General features: G+C 44.4%; 1 protein-coding gene across 1 annotated transcript in view; it reads left to right on the top strand.

Annotated features, from left to right (window-relative positions):
• The first annotated feature begins 5858 nt into the window (after positions 1-5858).
• The window catches only part of LOC127220960 (baculoviral IAP repeat-containing protein 1b), a 35224-nt gene continuing 21189 nt past the window's right edge, over positions 5859-19893 (top strand). Inside the window, exons 1-5 of the mRNA XM_051182841.1 lie at positions 5859-5931; positions 10989-11556; positions 12927-13026; positions 15670-15751; positions 16806-16857. Of these exons, the coding sequence (XP_051038798.1) occupies positions 10992-11556; positions 12927-13026; positions 15670-15751; positions 16806-16857 (799 nt within the window). The 5' untranslated portion in view covers positions 5859-5931; positions 10989-10991. The remainder of the gene's footprint in view (positions 5932-10988; positions 11557-12926; positions 13027-15669; positions 15752-16805; positions 16858-19893) is intronic.

Genomic DNA, 19893 nt, shown 5'->3' with positions numbered 1-19893 from the left:
CTCTCTCTCTCTCTCTCTCTCTCTCTCTCTCTCTCTCCCATGTCCCTGTCTTTCCAATATTATTCATGGATCATCTTCAGTATTTTGTCAACATGAATGTAGTCCTTCTACCTGAGTTCCAAAATGTCAAAACACAAGCCCATCCCTTTAGACCTGATCCAATAGCTTGAATCAGGCTATTAACCCCCCCCCCGCCCGCCCCCATAGCTCTCTATGGGACAGAGTAAGGAAGAAATGTGTGCTGTGATTGGCAGCTCTCTACTTAGGACTCCTACTCCTCCATGCTCCTTGTCATACCTTGTACTGAACTGAGTCTCATGATATGGAACTTGGGAATACCCCTGAAAGATCTTTCCTTTATTCTGGAATGTGGCCTGAGACTCCTCAGGAAGACCACTCATGGGTTTGGTCTGGAACTTAGGGCTTCTCAAACATTTCCATCAGCTAGGGACCAAGTTTTCCAAATATGAGCCTTCGGGGGCCATTCTCCTTCATACAGCTACATCCCTCTCATGGTAGTCATTGCTCTTACACATTCTCTCTCTTTCTCTAAATGAAACTGCTCTCAAGGCTTTAACGGGAAACCTCAGATTCCTTTAGGGGCCCCGACATGTTTAGATCTCCACATATTGTATTGTTTCTGCCCAATGCTCTCCTTCCCATCTCAAGGCCACATGATGACCTTGAGACCCTTTCATTGTAGCAGACATTAGTGAATGGGGATTATATGTCAGGTTTCTCTGTAATCCATCCTCCTTTGAAAGACAGATCTGTGGGCCAAAATAAATCTCTCTTTTTTTATAACTCACCAAAATAATCCAAACTTCTAATGTGTGTGTGTGTGTGTGTGTGTGTGTGTGTGTGTGTGTGTGTCTGTGGTGTGTATGTGTGTGTACATGATTATGGGCACACATACCCATCTGTCAGAAATGGGCCTCAGGTGGTCTCTATGAGCCCTGCCTTATTTCTGTGAGATAGAATGTTTCACTGAATCTGGAGTCTCTCTCTCTTTCTCTCTCTCCCTCTGTCTCTGTCTCTCTTCTGTTGGTGGCCAGCAACCCACAGAGATCACTCTGTCTCTGCCCATTTCACCCCCCGGGCTCTGTTGTGACACATGCATGTGACCACACCCAACTTTTCATGTGGGTGCTGGGGATCTGGACTCAGGTCTTTGTGCCTGTGCAGCAAGAATTCTGCCCCTGTGTCATCTTCTCAGAGCACCCTGTTTTCTTTAGAACTCTCTGAGTGTCCTTAATGCTTTCACCTGTCAGCTTGATACACCCTGGGGTCATCTAACAGTCTCAGTTGAGAGACCGGTATGTGTCCATGTCTGTGAGGAATTGTCTTGGTTTGTCACTGATGTGTGTGGTACTTTGAATGTCACTGGGCCCTGTAAGCCCATAGGGAATGGTCCCATTAGGATGTGTGGTTTTGTTGCAAGAGGTATGGCCTTGCTGAAGGAAGTGTGTCACTGTGGAGTGGGCTTTGAGGTATCACATATGCTCAAGCCACACCCAGTGTGCTAGTTCATTTCCTGTTGCCCTTGGATGAAGATGTAGAACACTCAGCTCCTTCTCCATGCCACCATGTCACACCGTGATGAGAGTGGACTGAATCTATGAACTGTAAGCCAGTTCCAATTAAATGTTTTCCTTTATAGGAGTTGCATGGTCAAGGTGTCTCTTCATAGCAATAGAAACCCTAACTAAGACAATGTGTGAGCACCTATTCATACTACTGTGGGTGACACCATCCTTAGGAGGGTGGACCTATGCTGCTTTAAAAAGCCAGCTAAGTGTGAGCCAGAAGAGGATCTAGCTAATAAATGGCTTTCCTCTGTGGTCTGTGCTTCAGTTCCTGCTTCTTGCTTCCCACCTTGAGTTCCTTTCTGACTTCCCTTGGTGAAGGATTGTCACATGGAATGTAACCTTTTACTTCCTTAAATTCCTCCGGGTATGGTGTTTATCACAGCAGCAGCAGCAACAACAAATAAAAAGTAAAAGAGAACAGAAATTGGTACTTGAGTGGGGTCTTGCTGTGATGGACCTGACCTTGTGGCTTTTGATACCTTTGGACTATGCTGTCGGAGGATTGTGGGGGATTTGGGAGCTTTGATCTGGAAAAGCCACTTTGATAACTCTGTGGAACTCCAACAAGAAGAATGCTGGGAGAACTACAGACCTTGGAGCCTGGCTTGTGAAGTTTCAAAGGGAAGCAAAGACCTTAATGTGATGTGTTGAATGAAGAATCTGTGTTTTCTGTCCAACTGTGTTTAACAAAAGACCAGCATGGCTGAACCTCTATGCCTTACTGGGACAATACTGGTCAGAGGGGGCTGAAAGAAATCAGTTGTTATTGGTAAGAGATCAGCATCATCGATGCGAAATCTCCTAAAGATATTTCCACCATGTCAGCACGCAGAAACTGTGACCAGGACACCAAGGCTGCACACTAAGTTAACAGCAGAACTTGGCAAAGAATATGCAATGCTTTTCCATACAGTGCTGGTTTGGAAGGCATGGAGTGGCCATGGAGGACAGTTGAGACCTGGCACCTTATAGGGGGCCTGTCATCCCTCGAAGGTCACTGACAAAAGTACATCTTCAGGTTCAATGTAGACCGCAGGATTGAAAGAACTGTGGACAGAATGTGAACCTTGGCATTGTGTGGTAGGAGAGGCCACTGGGAAAGGTAATACTATGGTACACTGGAGACCACATTCTAGAGATGCCAGGGCCATGTGACCCCTGCCAGGGACAGTGGTAGTTGTAGAGTCGAGTCAGCCTGAGCCTGTCAGACAAGCTATGTACTTTGTGAACAGCAGAGCCAGAGAAGTTGGACTGCCCTATGGATCCCAGAAGAGTATGAGTGAATTCCAAATGCTGCACATTAAAGCATTTACACTGTTTGAGTTTTTTCTTTGTTCTGGTTGCCACTAAATGAATAAAACATACTAGAAGTCAATTATTAAAATAATGGACTGGAGAGCTAGATAAGATGCTACAGGTTCTGGCTTATACCTAAAGAGGGGGGGGGTTCACTCAGTTCTCAGCACCCAGTGCCATCTCTCCAGCACCCTGTTTTAACCTGAGTGAGGTGGCACATGCCGTTCATCCCAGAACTCAGAAGGCAGAGGCAGGTGGATCTCCGAGTTTGAGGGCAGACTGCTTGAGTTCCTGGCAAGCCAAGACTACGTAGACCCTGTCTCAAAAAACAAAAACCAATATAAGGAGTGTTCTTTACAACATAATAAAATCAGAAATTAAAGCTAGCACCCTAGAAATTATAAAATTAAACATTTCTACAATGAAAGCATACCAAAATTTGGGGGTCTCTAAAAAGTGACGATAACTCTACATAATACACCTTACAGATGATAACTAAAACACCACTCAGTGAAAACTGCAAGTATCTACTTTAATAAACGAAGGTAGGAGCCAGCTTTTGGTGACTCCTGTGTTAGGAGGTATTGTGGATCCCACAGACATGAGGATCCCACCTGCCACAAATTATGGGCACATCAAAGGAAGCTTCATTGTCTATGATTGTCTCCTCCCCCCCCTCCCCCAGGCAGGGTTCAACAGATCAGGCTGAGCCAATTTCTCAGGTACCTTTATACGGCAAAACTTTAGGGATTCTTCAAGCAAGCGTGGTTATAGAAGTGAAAAGAAGCAGTTCAGAAAATCCCTCTGTGACGGTTTGAATGGAAATGGCCCCCATTAACACACGGGGAGTGGCAGCATTGGAGGCATGGCCTTGTTGGAGGAAGTGTGTCACAGGGGGCGGTGGGCTTTGAGGTTTCAGAAACTCAAGCCAGGCCCAGCAGTGTCTGTCTCTTCCTGCTGCCTGCTGATCCAGATGTAGAGCTCTCAGCTTCCTCTCTGGCACCTGGTCACCTTAGCTGCGTCAGGGATGGATTCCATCTCAAGGAGTGGTTACCTCCTTAACATTTCTGCCACCATTGTACCAGCAGGTCATTTGGAAAGGCCACTGTTGTAGCTGTGTGATATTTACAGTCACTTTTCTCCTCCAGTCTCATGCAGAGTACTATCCAGCACCATGAGTACTAATCACTAGAGTGAAGCTTCTAGGTTAGGTACCTGGTAGACTTCTCCATGTCCAATGACATAGTTAAGTGTTGTCTTCAGCAATAGAGCCTTCCATCAGGTTGTGGTGAGTAACTAATGGTTTCCACAATAGCTTGTGGTGTTGTGTGGCTGGCTATGGGACCCCTCTGGCCAAGGAACCAACAGATGCAATCCAGTTCTGGCCCTGGTTTATCTAACTGGGCATTGTTTCCCTCATTATATGGTGATAGCATTTAAATTCCTTTTATATATGTATACATTTTAGGAAGTTTCTTAGTTGGTGTTCTATTGCTGTGAAGAGAAACCATTTACCAAGGCAACTTTTTTTTTGAAATCATTGAATATTATTTATTTTCTACAATAATTGAAAATTGAATGATCAAAAAACCTGAATGTTTCAAGTGCCTACAATACTTAAAACAAAATTATATTTCTATTCTCTTAGTTTGAAACACAAGTTGAACCATATGTTTATGAGATTATCATATATTTGAAGATTTATTTTACTCTTTGAATACTTTATGCAAGGATACAATAAAATACAATCATACCAGCCCTGACAGGAAAATCAGGGATTCAAGAGAAGCCTGAGGTCCATATCAAGTTCAAGTCCTCTGATGACTTAGTTTTGGTTATCAACTTGACTACATCTGGAATAAATTAAAACCCAAACAGCTGTAGGTGCCTAAGAGAGATTTAATTAATTGAATCATGGAGGTGGGAAGATCCACCTTAAATCCAGCTCATTTGAGGCCTGAAGACTCGGCCTAAATCTGGGCCCCACCTTTTGGTGGCAGCACACATGAAGGACATGGAAGACGGACCCGGACCCTTTATTTTTGTCTGTTTGCCCTCACACTCATCGGCAATTTCATCTGCCCTATTCCTGAGGCATCCATCCCTTCGCTGGTTTAGCACCTACTTCTTTAAGAATCAATGTAGACTAGAGACTAGCACATCTCTAGAAATTCTCTGGAATTTCAGCACCCGATTGAATCTATTGAGACACACAATCTTGTGAACTGAACAATTACCTTTGCCTTTCCATCAGATTACACATTTTCATTGGATTACACAGACCACAACCCATTAGTCTATTTAATACATCCCTTTGTGTGTATCTGTGTGTGAATTCATTCCATCAGTTCTACCCCATTTAATGAATTCTTACTAAGTCAGGTCTACAGTGTGAAACACTGTCTCAAAAACAGCAGATATATATAAGCAGAAGCCAAGAGTGATGGTACACACTATAACGTCAGCCACTCAGAAAGCTGAACCAGAAGGATTGCAGTTTCTAGGTCTTCTGGGGGTGCAAGGCAATTTCAAAGCCAGCCTGAGCAAACATCTCTAAATGAAAAGAATACATGTTTCTCAGTGGAGAAATTTATCTAGCATACTCAAGATCCTGGGTTCAATCTCATTTAAAGAATAAAATCACACACACACACACACAGAGTAAACAAGATTTATAAGCATCTTTCAGGAAGGAAAGAAGGTGACATGGATCGAGTGTGTGGGAGCGCTCACATACAGATGTTAGTGAGGACACTGTATCTTGGCTTATGCTGTGCTCTGAATGTGAAGCCTCCTGCAAGCAGCTCATGTGTATGAGCATTTGCTTTACAGCCGGGGTGCTATGTGATAAGAGTTTGGAGCCTTTAAGAGGCAGAGCCTGGTGGAGGAAGTGGGTCACTGGAACAGGCTTTGAGGCTTAAGAGCACGGTGTGGCTTCCTGTTCATTTTCTCTGCTTCCTTGCAGCTGATGCTCTGTGACCGGCGCCGGCTGCCTGCCCCTGACACCAAGTCTACAGAGCCTCGGTGGAATAAAGATCTTCAAACTGTAAGCCAGAATAAAAACCTTATTTTCTGTGAGCTGCTTTTGTCAGGGCGTTTTATCCCAGCAACAGAAAAAGAAAGTACAGGTTGTCCTCCTGAAAATGAAAGCAACTAAGCAAAGCCTTAGGCTGCCAAGTCATGGCCAGTGCCTTCTGGAAAGGGAAGGAGCAAGGGGCCAGAGTTGGGCAATTGTGTCTATAGATGAGAACATGGCCTCTGTGTCATAATCACTAAGGAGACTGGAAGGGGTTGGGGGAATCAGGAGACAACTATAAAAATAACTACTCACAGAGGTGAGTAGCCTGGGGATTGACAGAACTCCAGAGGAACATTTTACATGCTAGTGACAAAGAGTTCTTTTTATCTTATTAAGAATAGTTAAATGTGGTATCTACTACACTATGGAAACTCCTCCTAGATATTGTCCAATGAGAGAGTATGTCTGATCTTAAGAGATTCAACGTGGCCAGGAATGGTGGTACATGCTTGTAATCCAACCGCTCTGTAGGCTGAGGCTAACAGGGGCCATAGAGCAAAACTCTGTCCCCAAACAAAATGAAAACAAATGAAGCCCTCCAGTGTGCTGCAGTTTTTGCCAAAATGTAGGTAGGAAGGCTAATTCCAAATAGAATGGGGTCAATAGAGCATTTTGTGAAGGGGCCATGTCTAACTCTACCCAAAGGTGGATTTGATATTCTTTCCGAGAGTACTGAAGTGTGTGGATTAGTCATAAGCTTATACAAAGGTATTCCTAATTTTATCTTATTTAAAACTTTTTGACTGCTTCATATCTGAGTATTTATATCATTTCTACCCTCCCTCTCAAATTCATGACCCCTTCCTTAGTTATTACACATACACATATAAACACGCACACGCACACCTAAGTGAATTCATTTAGTGTTGCTCACATGTGCTAGGACTGTCTACTTGGGATTGGACAACATATCAGGGACTCTTCCCTGATGAAGACTGGTAAATCTCCCTCTCTCAGAAACTCTTCATCACCTTACTGCTTTTCAAAGAGGTGAGGTCTTGTGACATTTCCCCCATACACAGGGGCATGTCAAACTAGTGTCATTCTGCATGGCTTGTGTAGGTGACCATACTGTTGAGATTTCACGGGTGCAGCTTCCCTGTCGTGTGAGTAAATATACCTCACTGAGTCTGTCATTGCAGAGGGCCATAGGCTTTTCTGTTGGGTGCTGATCGCTTTTCCTCCCTTGGTAACTTGCACAGTACTTTCAGACTATGAGAGCTGATCCTCGGGAGAAGGCTTCCAGATGTTTGATCTTTTTTTTTTTTTTTTAAGATTTATTTATTTATTATGTACACAGTGTTCTGTCTGTCTGCCTGTATCCCTGCAGGACAGAAGAGGGCACAAGGTCTCATTACAGATGGTTGTGACCACCATGTGGTTGCTGGGAATTGAACTCAGGACCTCTGGAAGAGCAGGCAGCTCTTAACCACTGAGACATCTCTCCAGCCCCAATCTGTTTGATCTTGATTCTTCCCTCCGATTCCCTCTGCATTCTCCTCTCTCTTGCCAGTTAAAGTCCCCACCCCCACCCCTTATTTTCCCCTTTCCCTTCTTCGTGGATGTGTCCTACTAGAGATCTCACAAGATCCCTCTCTTAGCATGTGGCTAACTCAGCAATTCTTATTTCAAGAATTTATTCTGAGACGATAAGAAAAATGTGGGAACGATTTATTTAAAAAATATAGAACATTGGACTCATCTTTATTTATGAAGAAAATAATGGCAATGACTTGAGTCTTCTCCATTAGGGCAGTAATTAAGCCATTAAGAAGTATGAGCAAACTTCCAAAACAGAAGAGGTGGGGGCGAGGTGGCCCAGCGGGTAGAAGTGCTGCCTTCTGAGCATGAGGACTTGACTCATATCCCACCATGGAGGGATGCTGGAAGGAAGAGAGCCCACTCTAAAGGTCCTCTGACCTCCCCATGAGCTCTGTGGTACGTGTGCACCTGCCCTTACACCACGTACACATATGCACTCACACTTCACAAACGCCACACATGTTCACACTCACACGCACACATGCACTCATACATGAAATGTTGCCAGGGAAATACGAATTTCTTACCAGGGCTCTTAGCCTTATAACAAGATATTTTAAAGGACTCAGAACCATTTTTATTAGAGTCTGAGTCACAACCAACAGGGCAGGCAAGCTGTAAATCCTGGCAGCTGCCAGGAGGAAAGAGATTGAGGAGAAAAGACCATGCTCGTGGAGAATGGAACAGGCAGGCTTAGCAATGAAGATCTGCAAGCATCTTCATGAAGGGTGGGGCATCAGGGTCATAGGAGAAGAGTCTGCAGAGAACGGTAAGGAGGTCCAGACTGTCAAGAACAGCATGCTTGTGTGAAAAAGTAGAAAGCAGAGGAAAAGTTGCACCTTTAGGTCAGATTTCAAAACAGTGGGCAGGCTTTGTGGGACTCCCCCCGGAAGCAACTGCAGAGGGAGTAGGGGCTTCTGAGAAGTACATCTTCTCCCTGAGGGCTGAAGTATTCCTTCCATTGCTTAGCTTGTCTTCAGGAGAGTCAGTGTAGTCTCCAGGCCAGGTGATGCATAGACCTAGAAGTAATAATTAGTAACTCATAAAGGATAGTGATAAGCGATGTTGCAATCTTTGGAACAGATGAGGATGTCACATCTCTACCCAGGGCCAGAAATAGACCTCGGATTTCATTTTTTTTCTTTTTAGCCAAGAGGAAGTAGCTTTGTAACAAACTATAGACATGATCCCTGAAAGTATAGTCTTGAGGAGTAGCTTTGTGATAGGAAGTAATGTCCAAAGCCAGCCATAAGGGAGTGGGCCATCCTCATGCCTCAAAGACTGTTGGGCTCTCTTTAGCTACCTACCATTAACTTCTCAAGTGTTAAGACCCTGAAGTCATTTAGGAGTTGGTCACAAGTCAGTCTGGCTGCTTCCGGCTTCCAGTCAAGGAAGCTACTTGTCTTTCAGTTACCTGCCCTAACACAGCCTGATCAGTTTGTATCTCCTGTCCTCATCAGAACAGTAGAAAATCAGACATGGCAATGAGGGCCAAGAGAAAAGTGGTTCATATATCCTACAGCAGCTGTTACAATAATTAATTATGCTCCTGAGTCGGAAGACTAGGGACCTGGAGAAGATGGAGCTTCCAGAGACTAACATGAAAGGTAGAAGACTGGAAGCCCTTCCCCACCTGGGCCTCATTCCACCCAGGGAGCATGCTCAAGAAGAGCTAGCTTTGTAAGAACATAGGGGGAGGTGGGCATGGTGCAAACATCATATAAAATGTCAAGCAGAGCCACTTCCTCCCGCTCTTGGCACCAGGTCATAGTCCAGGTCTGGCACCATTCTGAGCTCATCGGTGTTTTCCCTTTGATAGGACATCTCCACCCTGTAAGTGCACAGGAGGAGCTCTATGCACGCCATCGTAAAGAGGTACAGGAACCTGTGAAGGCCCCCAGCTGCCCTGTGGACTCAGATACGTGCTTGAAACAGGGGCCCCTGGAGTTCACAAGCAGAGCACTGACCCTGGGAAATGAACACAGTAAAAACAACGGCTTCAAGGGACTAGAGAGAGGGTTTTGCAGTTGAGTGGGAGCTGCCCTAGCAAAGCTACCGGCTTTGGCTCATGGCCCCCAGGCCAGGCCACTCACAACAGCCTGTAACTGAAGTTCCTGGGGACTCAACTCCTTTTCTGGAACATACACATACTTAAAAAAAAATCATTAAGAATATTTTTTTAACTGAATATTATCCAATTGTCACTATCAGGCTATAGAATTTTATATTTTTTTTCCTTTAACACACATGGTAAACATATGCCCATGTTCTATATTGCCTCTCCAATTCACACTTGGAGGTGGGCATGGTGACACCTTCCTCTAAACATCCTAGCATCCAAGAGGCAGAGGCCTTAGGTTGGATTGTTCCATGTGGAAATAAAGGCCTACATAGACTGGCACACGATCAAGGTAACCTTATCTGGAATGAAACAATGGCACCGACTCCCTTCAGGGTTTACAGTAGGTGAACCACATGAGCAAGATTATTCAAAGCTCTAATTATTATTTGGAGATTTCTTTTATGGGGTTCGGGAGAAGGAAATGTTGGTCACCAGCAAGGGCACTCTTGTGACTGACAAGCTTGGATTATGCAAGTCCTTGGTCACTGTGGATGTCACTTCCTAGAACGCATGTGATTTAATCATACACACACCCAAAGTGGGGAACAGGGATTCTCCTCAAACATTTAAAGACACAGTTTAGCCTTCCTGCATCCAAAACCAGTTCAGGCTAATTCAGCCTTTCCAATGGTCTTATGCCAGTACATTGGGGCTATCTGACTAGACAGGACAGTCTAAACATGGTTGTTACTAAGGGTAGGAAACCTGTGGGTTTGTTCAGAGGCCACAAGTGGCCCAGTGAAAACCGGGTTCTGAAGGAGGTCTGTGTGAAGGGTGTGCACGGATGAAGAACTTAGGATGTCAAGGACATTATTACACAACCAAACAGGGTCCAGACTAAGTTCTCTACCATGGTTGCCTGCTTCAACCTTAAGTTCTAGGCTAGAAGGGGCTGCATGCAAGGTTCTGTCTCAGGAAAAAAAAGAATGAAAGAAAGAAAGAAAGAAAGAAAGAAAGAAAGAAAGAAAGAAAGAAAAGAACGTAATCAAGCTAAAGGATGTTTGCAAGTCTTCATGAGTGGAGTAAGGTCCCTCTCTGGTACATCATCAGTCCTTAATGCCTAGCCCATTGCTTAACACACAGGTAGGTGCTTAGCAAATATCTGTTGATTAAGTAGATGAATAGTGGTATTTCATAGTTTCTCAAGCAACTTCTTTCTGTCTTTCACAAGTTGAGGTCAATGGTCAACTTACAAGTTGCTAGTCTCCTGCCTACCATGTGGATCCTGGGGAGCAAACTGACGTCATAGGCATTGTGGCAAGTCCCTTTACCTGCTGAGTCATCTCTCTGGCCCTGAGACACAACTCTCTATAATTAAACACATTACAGACACCAATCACTTGCTTTCCTTTTGCGATAGAAAATGGCCGCCGAGGGAGGAACCTCTGAGGAGAGGATTTCCGAATTTGATGATGATTTGGCCTCTGAGTTCTCTGCTCTTCTTGGCGTGGATGCCCTTCGGGTCTTAAAGAGACAACAAGAAGAAGAGCACCAAGAGCGAATGAAGATGAGGAAAGGCTTTAACCCTCACATGCGCAGCGAAGCCAAACGATTAAAGACCTTTGTGACCTACGACACATTCAGATCATGGACGCCACAGGAGATGGCAGCCGCTGGGTTTTACCTCACTGGGGTGAAACTTGGGGTTCAGTGCTTCTGCTGTAGCTTAATCCTCTTCTGCACGAGACTCAGGAATCTCCCCATAGAAAGCCACAGGCGATTGCGTCCCGAATGTGAGTTCCTTTTGGGCAAAGACGTTGGTAACATTGGCAAGTATGAGGTAAGGGTGAAGACTCCGGAGAAGCTGAGAGGTGACAGAGCAAGGTACCGAGAAGAGGAGGCCAGACTGGAGTCCTTTGAGAACTGGCCGTTTTATGCCCACGGGACATCGCCACGTGTCCTCTCAGCAGCTGGCTTTGTGTTTACAGGCAGGTAACTGGGTTCCATCTTATGAGGGCCTTCTGTAAAACTGAATGAAAGTTTAGTCTCATGTTTTTATTAGTGATATTTGTCAATTATTAATTGCTGCACTAGCTATAAGCCTATTTTATTTTTAAATATGTATTTGTGTGTGGGGGGTGCAGAGATGCATAGAATCCAGAAAAGCGCATCAGACCCTCTGAGGCAGTGGTTTAAAGTGGCTGTGAACTGTCTAAAGTGGGTGCTGGGGACCCAAACTCCAGTCCCCTGCAACCCCCTTAACCACTTAGCCATCTCTCCAGCTTCCCTCCTCCTCCTCTTCCTCTTCCTCTTCCTCCTTTTTCTCTTATTCCTCTTTCTCTTCCTCCTTTTCCTTCTGCTCTTCTTCGTCTACTGCCTCTTGTTAGTCATTTCTTATGTGTTAATTGTGTTGTAGGAGATATGGTTCATTAAACATCAACTTTAATAATTTTACTCCACTTACTTTTAGGGTAGCATTATTAGCTTACCAAATAAGTGTAAAATAAAAGAATAGTTAGAGACTGTTAACTGGAGGTTGAGGTGTAGCTCATTGCTAAAGGGCTAACTTTGCCATTGCCTTAGTGCCAGCACTGGAAAACAACAGCAAAAACACTCAGGAAACACTTGTTCAACTCATAAAGTGCTGAAAATGAATCATGAGATTGCTAACTCCCACGTTCTCCCAGTTTCATGAACACCACTATTCATGAATTTCCTTGATTCGTTTCATTTCTATTGTTTTGGAAAGATTCTGTTTTTGCTTGTTGAGCCCCCATCCACGGGCAAACTGCCTTTGAAAGCACTGTACTTGGGAATGGCTTAGCCACACACAAGGTTAGGACAGATGTGAACGACAATTACAGCAGCATCTGTGATGTGCTGAGTACCCACTTATGCTATGCGTGGATTGAGCTAATTCTAATTCGACTAGTTTGCCCTTCCCCCACATTTCATAGGTGACCTCACCCACATTCAAAGAATTCTAATATGTGCTTCCCTTTCCATAGATAAGACATGGCAATGCTAACTTTTAGGCTTTCTAACTGCATCACTCCAGCAAAGTCCTAGCATTTGCCTGCTTCTCCATCAATTTGGTCCTAAATGCTGAAGAGCAGAATCTCCCTCTGAGAAGCCAGGGTGTGAGGGCTGTGTAAACACAAGGCCATGGCTGGGGACGGAGGTCTAGAGCTCACAAGGGGTCATTTAGGGCAGTGTGACTGTGGACAGGGGTTCAGCCAGAGAGGTCATGGAAAAACAGGCATGCTGGAGTCTGTCTTGTTCTGGTACAATATGATCAGCTCCAAGGTCACACCTGGTGTCATTGCTGGCCACTCAGAACCCTTGACTGCATCCGTAGGCAAAAGGGACACCGTGCAGTGTTTCTCCTGTGGTGGATGCTTGGGAAACTGGGAAGAAGGAGACGATCCTTGGAAGGAGCATGCCAAGTGGTTCCCCAAGTAAGCAGACAAACACTTTATTCTTATTTTCAGGTTTAGTTTTGCTTTTGGTTTGTTTGCTTTTTTTTTTTTTTTTTTTTAAGCTGGAAGTGGAGACAAAAGACCATGCTGGAACACCACCTGAGTTCTGATAGTTCTCTTCTCCAATATGGGATCACTCCAGAATTTTTCAAGCAACGAAGATCCGGTCACAGTGAAAGCTTTAAATCATATGAACTTAAATGAACTTAAATGGCTTTTTCTATTTTATGCAATTTTTGCTTTTTTAATTTTCATATTTTCTGTATAGTGTATCGGTGTATGCAGAGGGTGTTTATGTGTGTGTGTTGTTGGTGTGTAGTGTGTGTATGTGCACACGTGCATGCCTGTGGAAGTCATGTTGACATAGGTCCCCACCTCTTTCATCATTCTCCACTGTATATTTTGAGATGGACTTTCTGGGATCCATCTGTCTCCATTCCTCCAGGGTTAGGGTCAGAGACATGGTGGGCTGGGCCTGGCGTTTACATGGGCAACACAGATTCAAACTCAGGCCCTCACGGTGATGCTGAGGTATTTTACCTCCTGAGGTGTCTTCCCAGATCCAACTTCTCAGTTTTGCTCTTAATTATTGGTGTGTGTGTGTGTGTGTGTGTGTGTGTGTGTGTGTGTGTGTGTCTGTGCAAGTTAGTGCAGGCGCCCACAGAGGCAAAGGGGTCAGATTTTCTTACAGCTGCAGCTGTAAGTGGTTGTCCAAAGGGGGTTGTGGGTTCTGAAAGGACATTAAGTACAGGCTCTCTGGCCTTTCTCAACCATTATCAAATATTGTTTTGTTTTGCTTTGCTTTGCTTTTCCCAAGACAGGATTTCTCTGTGTAGCACTGGCTGTCCTGGAGCTCACTCTGTAGACCAGGCTGACCTCAAACTCACAGAGATTCTTCTGTCCCTGTCTTGAATGCTGGGATTAAAAGCAAGCGCCACCACCACCCTGCTAAATGTTGGTTTTTGTTTTGTTTTGTTTTGTATCCCCAATACTACAGTATGTCTTGTCAAGTAGCGGTTTTATGATTTACCTTAACTAACAAATGAGTTAATCTGCACAGGGATGGAAATTGTATATACGTGAAAGAAAATAGTTTTGTTTGAAATATTACAAGTGGTGGCACACAACTGTAAAACCAGTGCTAGGAGGGTGGTGACAGAATTAGAAGTCCAAGGCCATTTCCTGACTTAAACAAACAGAAACAAAAACCGCAAGAAGACCAGATTCTATGTCACCACACAGGAGGGGAAACTGTGTTTTATTTGAGATTCCGAGTTCTGTTATTACAGTGCTCTTTCGCTCTGCTTAGTAAAGGAATTGTACTTTAATTACTTTTAATAATGTGTTTGGTGGTGTTTTTGTGTGTCTGTTGTTTTTGTTTCTGCCAGATACACATTCATTCCTATAACTAGCTTTCAAACTTCACTATGGAAATCTCACAAAGTAGAGAAATTATAATAAGCACCTCTCCATGCCTGGCCCAGTCATATTTCACCTCTTTCCTGCCATCGGCTCGGAATAGTAATGATTGGGTTATGTCAAAGCAAATTCCAGCTAACACGTTGTTCCATTTGTTATTCTTTTAGCATATAACTTTAAATCATGATTTTAAAAAAGGAAAAGAGCCACAGTATCATTATGTTTCTTACAAAGATGAGCATTAAATATCTTAGCCAGCATTCAAAGGTCCTTATCCCTCCATTCCTGGGATTTTTTACATTGATTTAGAGAGAGAGAGAGAGAGAGAGAATGTGTGTGTGTGGTGTGTGTGTGTATGTGTGTGTGTGTGTGCATGTGTTCTACACTCTGCTTACTGTGAATCACTATCTTTGATTATATTGCATATTTGTTTCAAGAAAAGAACGGTAAGCTACAGTAGTGTGTGCCTGCCGTCGAAGATTCTCTAGAGGCCAAAGTGGTGGGATTGCTTGAGATCAAGAATATGACATCACCACTGCAACACAGGGAGACCCTGTCTTGAAATAATAATTAAAATAACATGAAGGTTTGATATAGTTGGCTTTCTGTTGCACCATGACCAAATCAACCTGAGAAAAAGGGTTCATTTGGCTTGCATGTCCCGATTGCAGTCTACCACTGAGGGACATCAGCAGGAACAGACAGAGACCATTGAAGGTAGCTGCTTACTGCCTTGTTCCTAGGCTCATGCCCAGTTACATCTCTTATGCCTCCCAGGACCACTTGTCCAGGGTGGTCACAGTGGACTGGGCCCTCCCACAACAGTCACTAACCAAACATGCCCCACACACTTGCCTACAGGCTAATTTGATAGTGGTATTTTCGCAAGTGTAGCTCCCTCTTCCCAGATGACTCTAGCTTGTGTCAAGCTGATAAAAAAACTAATGGGCACATAGTTTGATTTTACATAATAATATATTTTACCATTAATGTAATTTTATTTTTGGTTTTTCAAGTCTGGGGTTCTCTTTTAGCAATGGCAATTTAAATTTTTCTAACAGCATGAGGTTTCAAGAAATTTTTGGCTGTTTTATGAAGTATCAAATTCAACATTTTGATGGATTTTTAACAAATATTTATGTAACATAAAAAAAACCTTTGTTACAGTATTAGGATACATTTTAATTATATTTTTATTGATAGGTGTGAATTTCTTCAAAGTAAGAAGTCCTCAGAGGAAATTGCCCAGTATATTAAAAGCTACGAGGGATTTGTGCATGTAACGGTAATTCACAACAACCATTTTTTTCCATTAGGGTATGTTCATTATCTAGTGATATTTGAATCCTCAGGGTGAGGATTTTTATTTTTTCATGGATTCATTCTCCACCTCTCATCTGCAGAGTAGAGACACAAAATTCTTGTCATCTGCAAAGCTGGAACCATGTAGACGGAGTTTTCCAGGCTGGCTTTGGGTGGCTTCTGCTGCCTCCTTCCCTCTGAGCCCACTGCCCTGGCTCCTTCTGCTGCCTCAGCCAGCAGGCCCGACCCAGTCTTCTGTCCTAGTACCTGGTGCCAGCAGGGCACTGAGAGCTGGCTCCCGCCCTGGTTTTGTAGGCCTCAAACTAGTAAGGACTCCTAGTGGCATCCAGTGGGAAACATCCAGATGGAAGCCTAGGGAGAGTGTGATGGCTGGTGACTCAGAAGCAGCATCTGCAGTCAGGGGCTGAAGTCTGGGTGCAGCTTCCTCACAGGGAGAGTTGCTCAGTTGGAAAGGTCCTTCTGAGGTGAGCTCCCTTCCCGGGCCTCAGTTCCCCAGAGTCAAAATGCTTCTGTGTGTGTGACTGCAGTTCTCTTGAAGAGCTGGGTGTGGGAAGAGAGACCCAAGAAAGTTCCCTTTTGCCAGAGGTCAACATGTTTTGTACTGCAAGTCAAATGTGGTTTGATCACGCCAGACCACCTGAAACAGAGGACCAGGTGATCCTACATTCAAAACAGCTGGACAAGGCAGCCTTACAGACTACAGCCAGGATTTCTGCATCTTCTTAGAATCCCCCATGACAGCGCCCCTTACCAGCAGGAAGTAGTTTGGAAAGAACGACGCCCAAATTCCCCAATATTGTCTATAAATGTTTGTTTTCATTTAAATGGACTTGGATATATATATATATATATATATAAAATCCCCAAGTCAATAGAAAGCAAACTGAAGGACTGCTTTGCCAACACTTCTGCTGCCCTGATGAAACTTCACTTTAGTGGGGGAAATCTGTCAGTTGCAGGTCACAGGCAGATGTACTTTTTATAATGAATCAGTAACCTGAATTTCCTCCCCTCAGGGAGAACATTTTGTGAATTCCTGGGTCGGAAGAGAATTACCTATGGTGTCAGGTAAAACCTCAGGCACGTTCCAAACGCTTTGCTTGTTTCTTTCCTTTTTTATGTTACTCCTCTCCGCCCATGTCTGTGTGTGCCACATGTGTACAGGAGATTTTGGAAGCCAGATTAGCAGCTCAGATCCCTTGGTGCTGGGGTTCCAGGCAGTTGTGAGCCACCTGATTTGGGTGCTGGGCCCTGAACCCAGTCCTCAGGAAGAGCGGCAAGTGCTCTTAACCCCGAGCCATCTCTCTCTCCAGTGCTGGTCCACCTGCTTTAAACATTACTTTCGTAAGTGATTTCCCTGTTATGGAATGACTGGCTCAGTGCTCACCCTCACTTGCTGCTCTTGCAAAGAGCAGCTGGAAAACTCTGCAAGTCCCATTGTAGAGGATCCAGTGCCCTCTTCTGACCTCCATGGGCTCTGCACACCTGTGCTGCAGTCAAACATGTAGACAAAACACCTACATCAAAAATAAAAGTAAATGAATCTTTAAAAGTAAGGGAATTTTAAATCCACACTCACTTCCTTACTCATTACTATGTGTGTGCACTCATGGGTCCCATGTGTCATGGTGCAAACGTCAGAGGACAACTTATAGGGGTTGGCTCTCTCCTTCTACTGTGAGGGCTCCAGGAATTAATCAAAAGGTTGCCAGGCTTAGCGGCAAACATTTATACCACAGAGCCATCAAAGAGGCTTAGTTTTTAGCATAGGTGAGCATAGCTAACTATAGTAGGGCTGGTGCCATAACTGATGCTTCCCTTAAAACAACTAAAATCTTGGATAAAATGTTTTGGAAGCATTTTTATGGTGTTTCCTATCCGAGGCTGGCCTCAAACTTGAATGAACCTTGACTTTTGGTTCTCCTGCTGAGTGCTCATAGGAAGCTTCTCAGTGTCTAGGGATGGAACCCACCATGGACTTCCTGAATGCTAAGAGTGTGCTGTATCGACTGAGCTCCACCCCCAGTCCCCCAAAGCATTCTTCAGTGGCTCTGTGCACTGTTAAGTCACTAAGGAATAATCACATTAAAATGAGGTGACAGGTCTGCAGCTATTACTCACTTGCCTACCATGGGTAAGGCCCTGGGGGTTCCATCCCAGCACAGAAAGAAAAATAAAACCTTAGCGTCAGGGATTTAGCTCAGTTGTAGAGCACATCTCTAGCAAATAGGGCAGTCCCAGCAGAATTCAGGGACATGGGCAGGTAGACGGGATGAAAACAATTATAATTCAGTAAGGTCAACTGAGTGTGGTGCTCAATCCTGTCATTCCTGCTCTAGAAAGTGGAAAGAGGAGCTTGACTATGATATCAGGTTAGAGGCCAGTATAGGCTACATGAAATCCTGGCTCAAAAACAAGACTGAGAGGAAAAAAAATTCTAAGATTAGTGCCAAGTAATCACAGCACTAAGAAAGCTGAGACAGAAATAGCACAAGTTGAAGGATACTTTAGCTTAAGTTACAAAGCTAAACACTGTTCTCCTCAATACACATGGAGCTGAAGGGATGTCTCAGATATTAAGGGTATTTGCTGTTCTTGCAGAGGACTCAGGTTCAGTTCAAAGTATCTACATGGTAGCGGCTTACAACTGTCTGTAACTCCATCTCCAGGGGATCTGGCATCCTCTTCGGGTCAACTGGATACATGCAGTATACATACATACACATAGGAAACACACACACACACACACACACACACACACACACACACACCATCCTCTAGCTAGACCCCCCATTTTGCAGTAATTTGCTGAAATGACAAACACAAAGGGAAAAGGAGAAGCAGTCAGGGTTTGTTCTCCAGGTCTTTAGAAGCGGAGCTGTTTCTTTGGCCACATATGCAAGAGTCTACAAGAATGGTGACATTGCAAACAAGGGAATGAGCTTCTCAAAAAGTTGCATGCTCATGAAAGTTACCATAGCAACCCTGGGAGAGTCCACAGTGTCCCCCAGCATGCTTTTGTCACTGTAAACAAGTGAAGGGCATGGTTCCTGGGAAGAAATGTGCTGAGTATACTGACCATATAAAGAACTATAAGGGTCAGGGCTGGGGCAATGAGTGCAGATTGCTTGCCTTGGAAACCCAAGGATTTGCTTTTTATCTCTAGAGCCCATGTGCCAAAACCAGGGGCCACTGTGCTTTGTAATCCCGGGACTGGGAAAGCAGAGACACATGGATGCCTGAGGTTGGACCACCTGGCCAGGGAAGTGAGACTCTCTCCCCTGCCAACGAGAGAGAACTAGGGAAAGTTGTCCTCTGACTTTCACAGGTATGAATGCGTACATTCACATGTACCTGCACACGCACGAACACAAAGAACCCTAAGTCCTCAGCTAGCTTCCTCATAGAGGTAAGGAAACAATCAGACAGAGAAGGAAGCCACCCTGCTCCAACAGGAGCACACGCCGTGTGAGCACTAAGGAAAACAGTGGAGCCTACCCCTATGCACTGTGTCTTAATAGAAGTCACAAGTAAAACAAAACAAAAGGCTTCTAAACTTTAAAGATCTTTTTCTCAATTAAATCAAAACGTGATGCGCTCTCCCCCAGAGGAGTATGTAAAGCAGCAAAACAACAACAGAATCTCAATCCTAGGCTAAGTGTGAACACAGGCAAGCAAGCTTCCATGGCGAGGAACAGCATGCAGAAGACACGTTCAGGGTCCAGAGGCCAGGACGAGGCAGGCCCCATGAGGTGGGGACCCCCCCCAGCATGGTCGTCTCGAGGAGCAAGCTGTCACAGTGACTTTTTATGAGAGCCTGTCTCTAACCTTGACACTGACTCTGGAAACAGGAATCTCCTCTTGCTTTAGTCGGGTCCTGATCACCTAGGATCAAGAGGCAGTCTAAAGTTAAATCTGAACACATTGATCACACACAGACATGAACAGAGTGAATGGAGTACCCCAGCCTCTGCCACTCTGCTGCCGCAGTTCTAACACGGTCGCTCTTGTATCCTTTATTCCTTCATGCTTTTCTAAGCACCCTCCACGATGTTTACACAAGCAGAGGCCATCAGGGCTTCCCACCTACACACAGCTAGCTTG

The sequence above is a fragment of the Phodopus roborovskii genome, unplaced genomic scaffold (genome assembly GCF_943737965.1).
Source record: "Phodopus roborovskii unplaced genomic scaffold, PHOROB, whole genome shotgun sequence".
NCBI lineage: Eukaryota > Metazoa > Chordata > Mammalia > Rodentia > Cricetidae > Phodopus > Phodopus roborovskii.
Note: the sequence above shows the minus strand (reverse complement) of the source record. Positions and strands in the feature narration are given on the sequence as shown.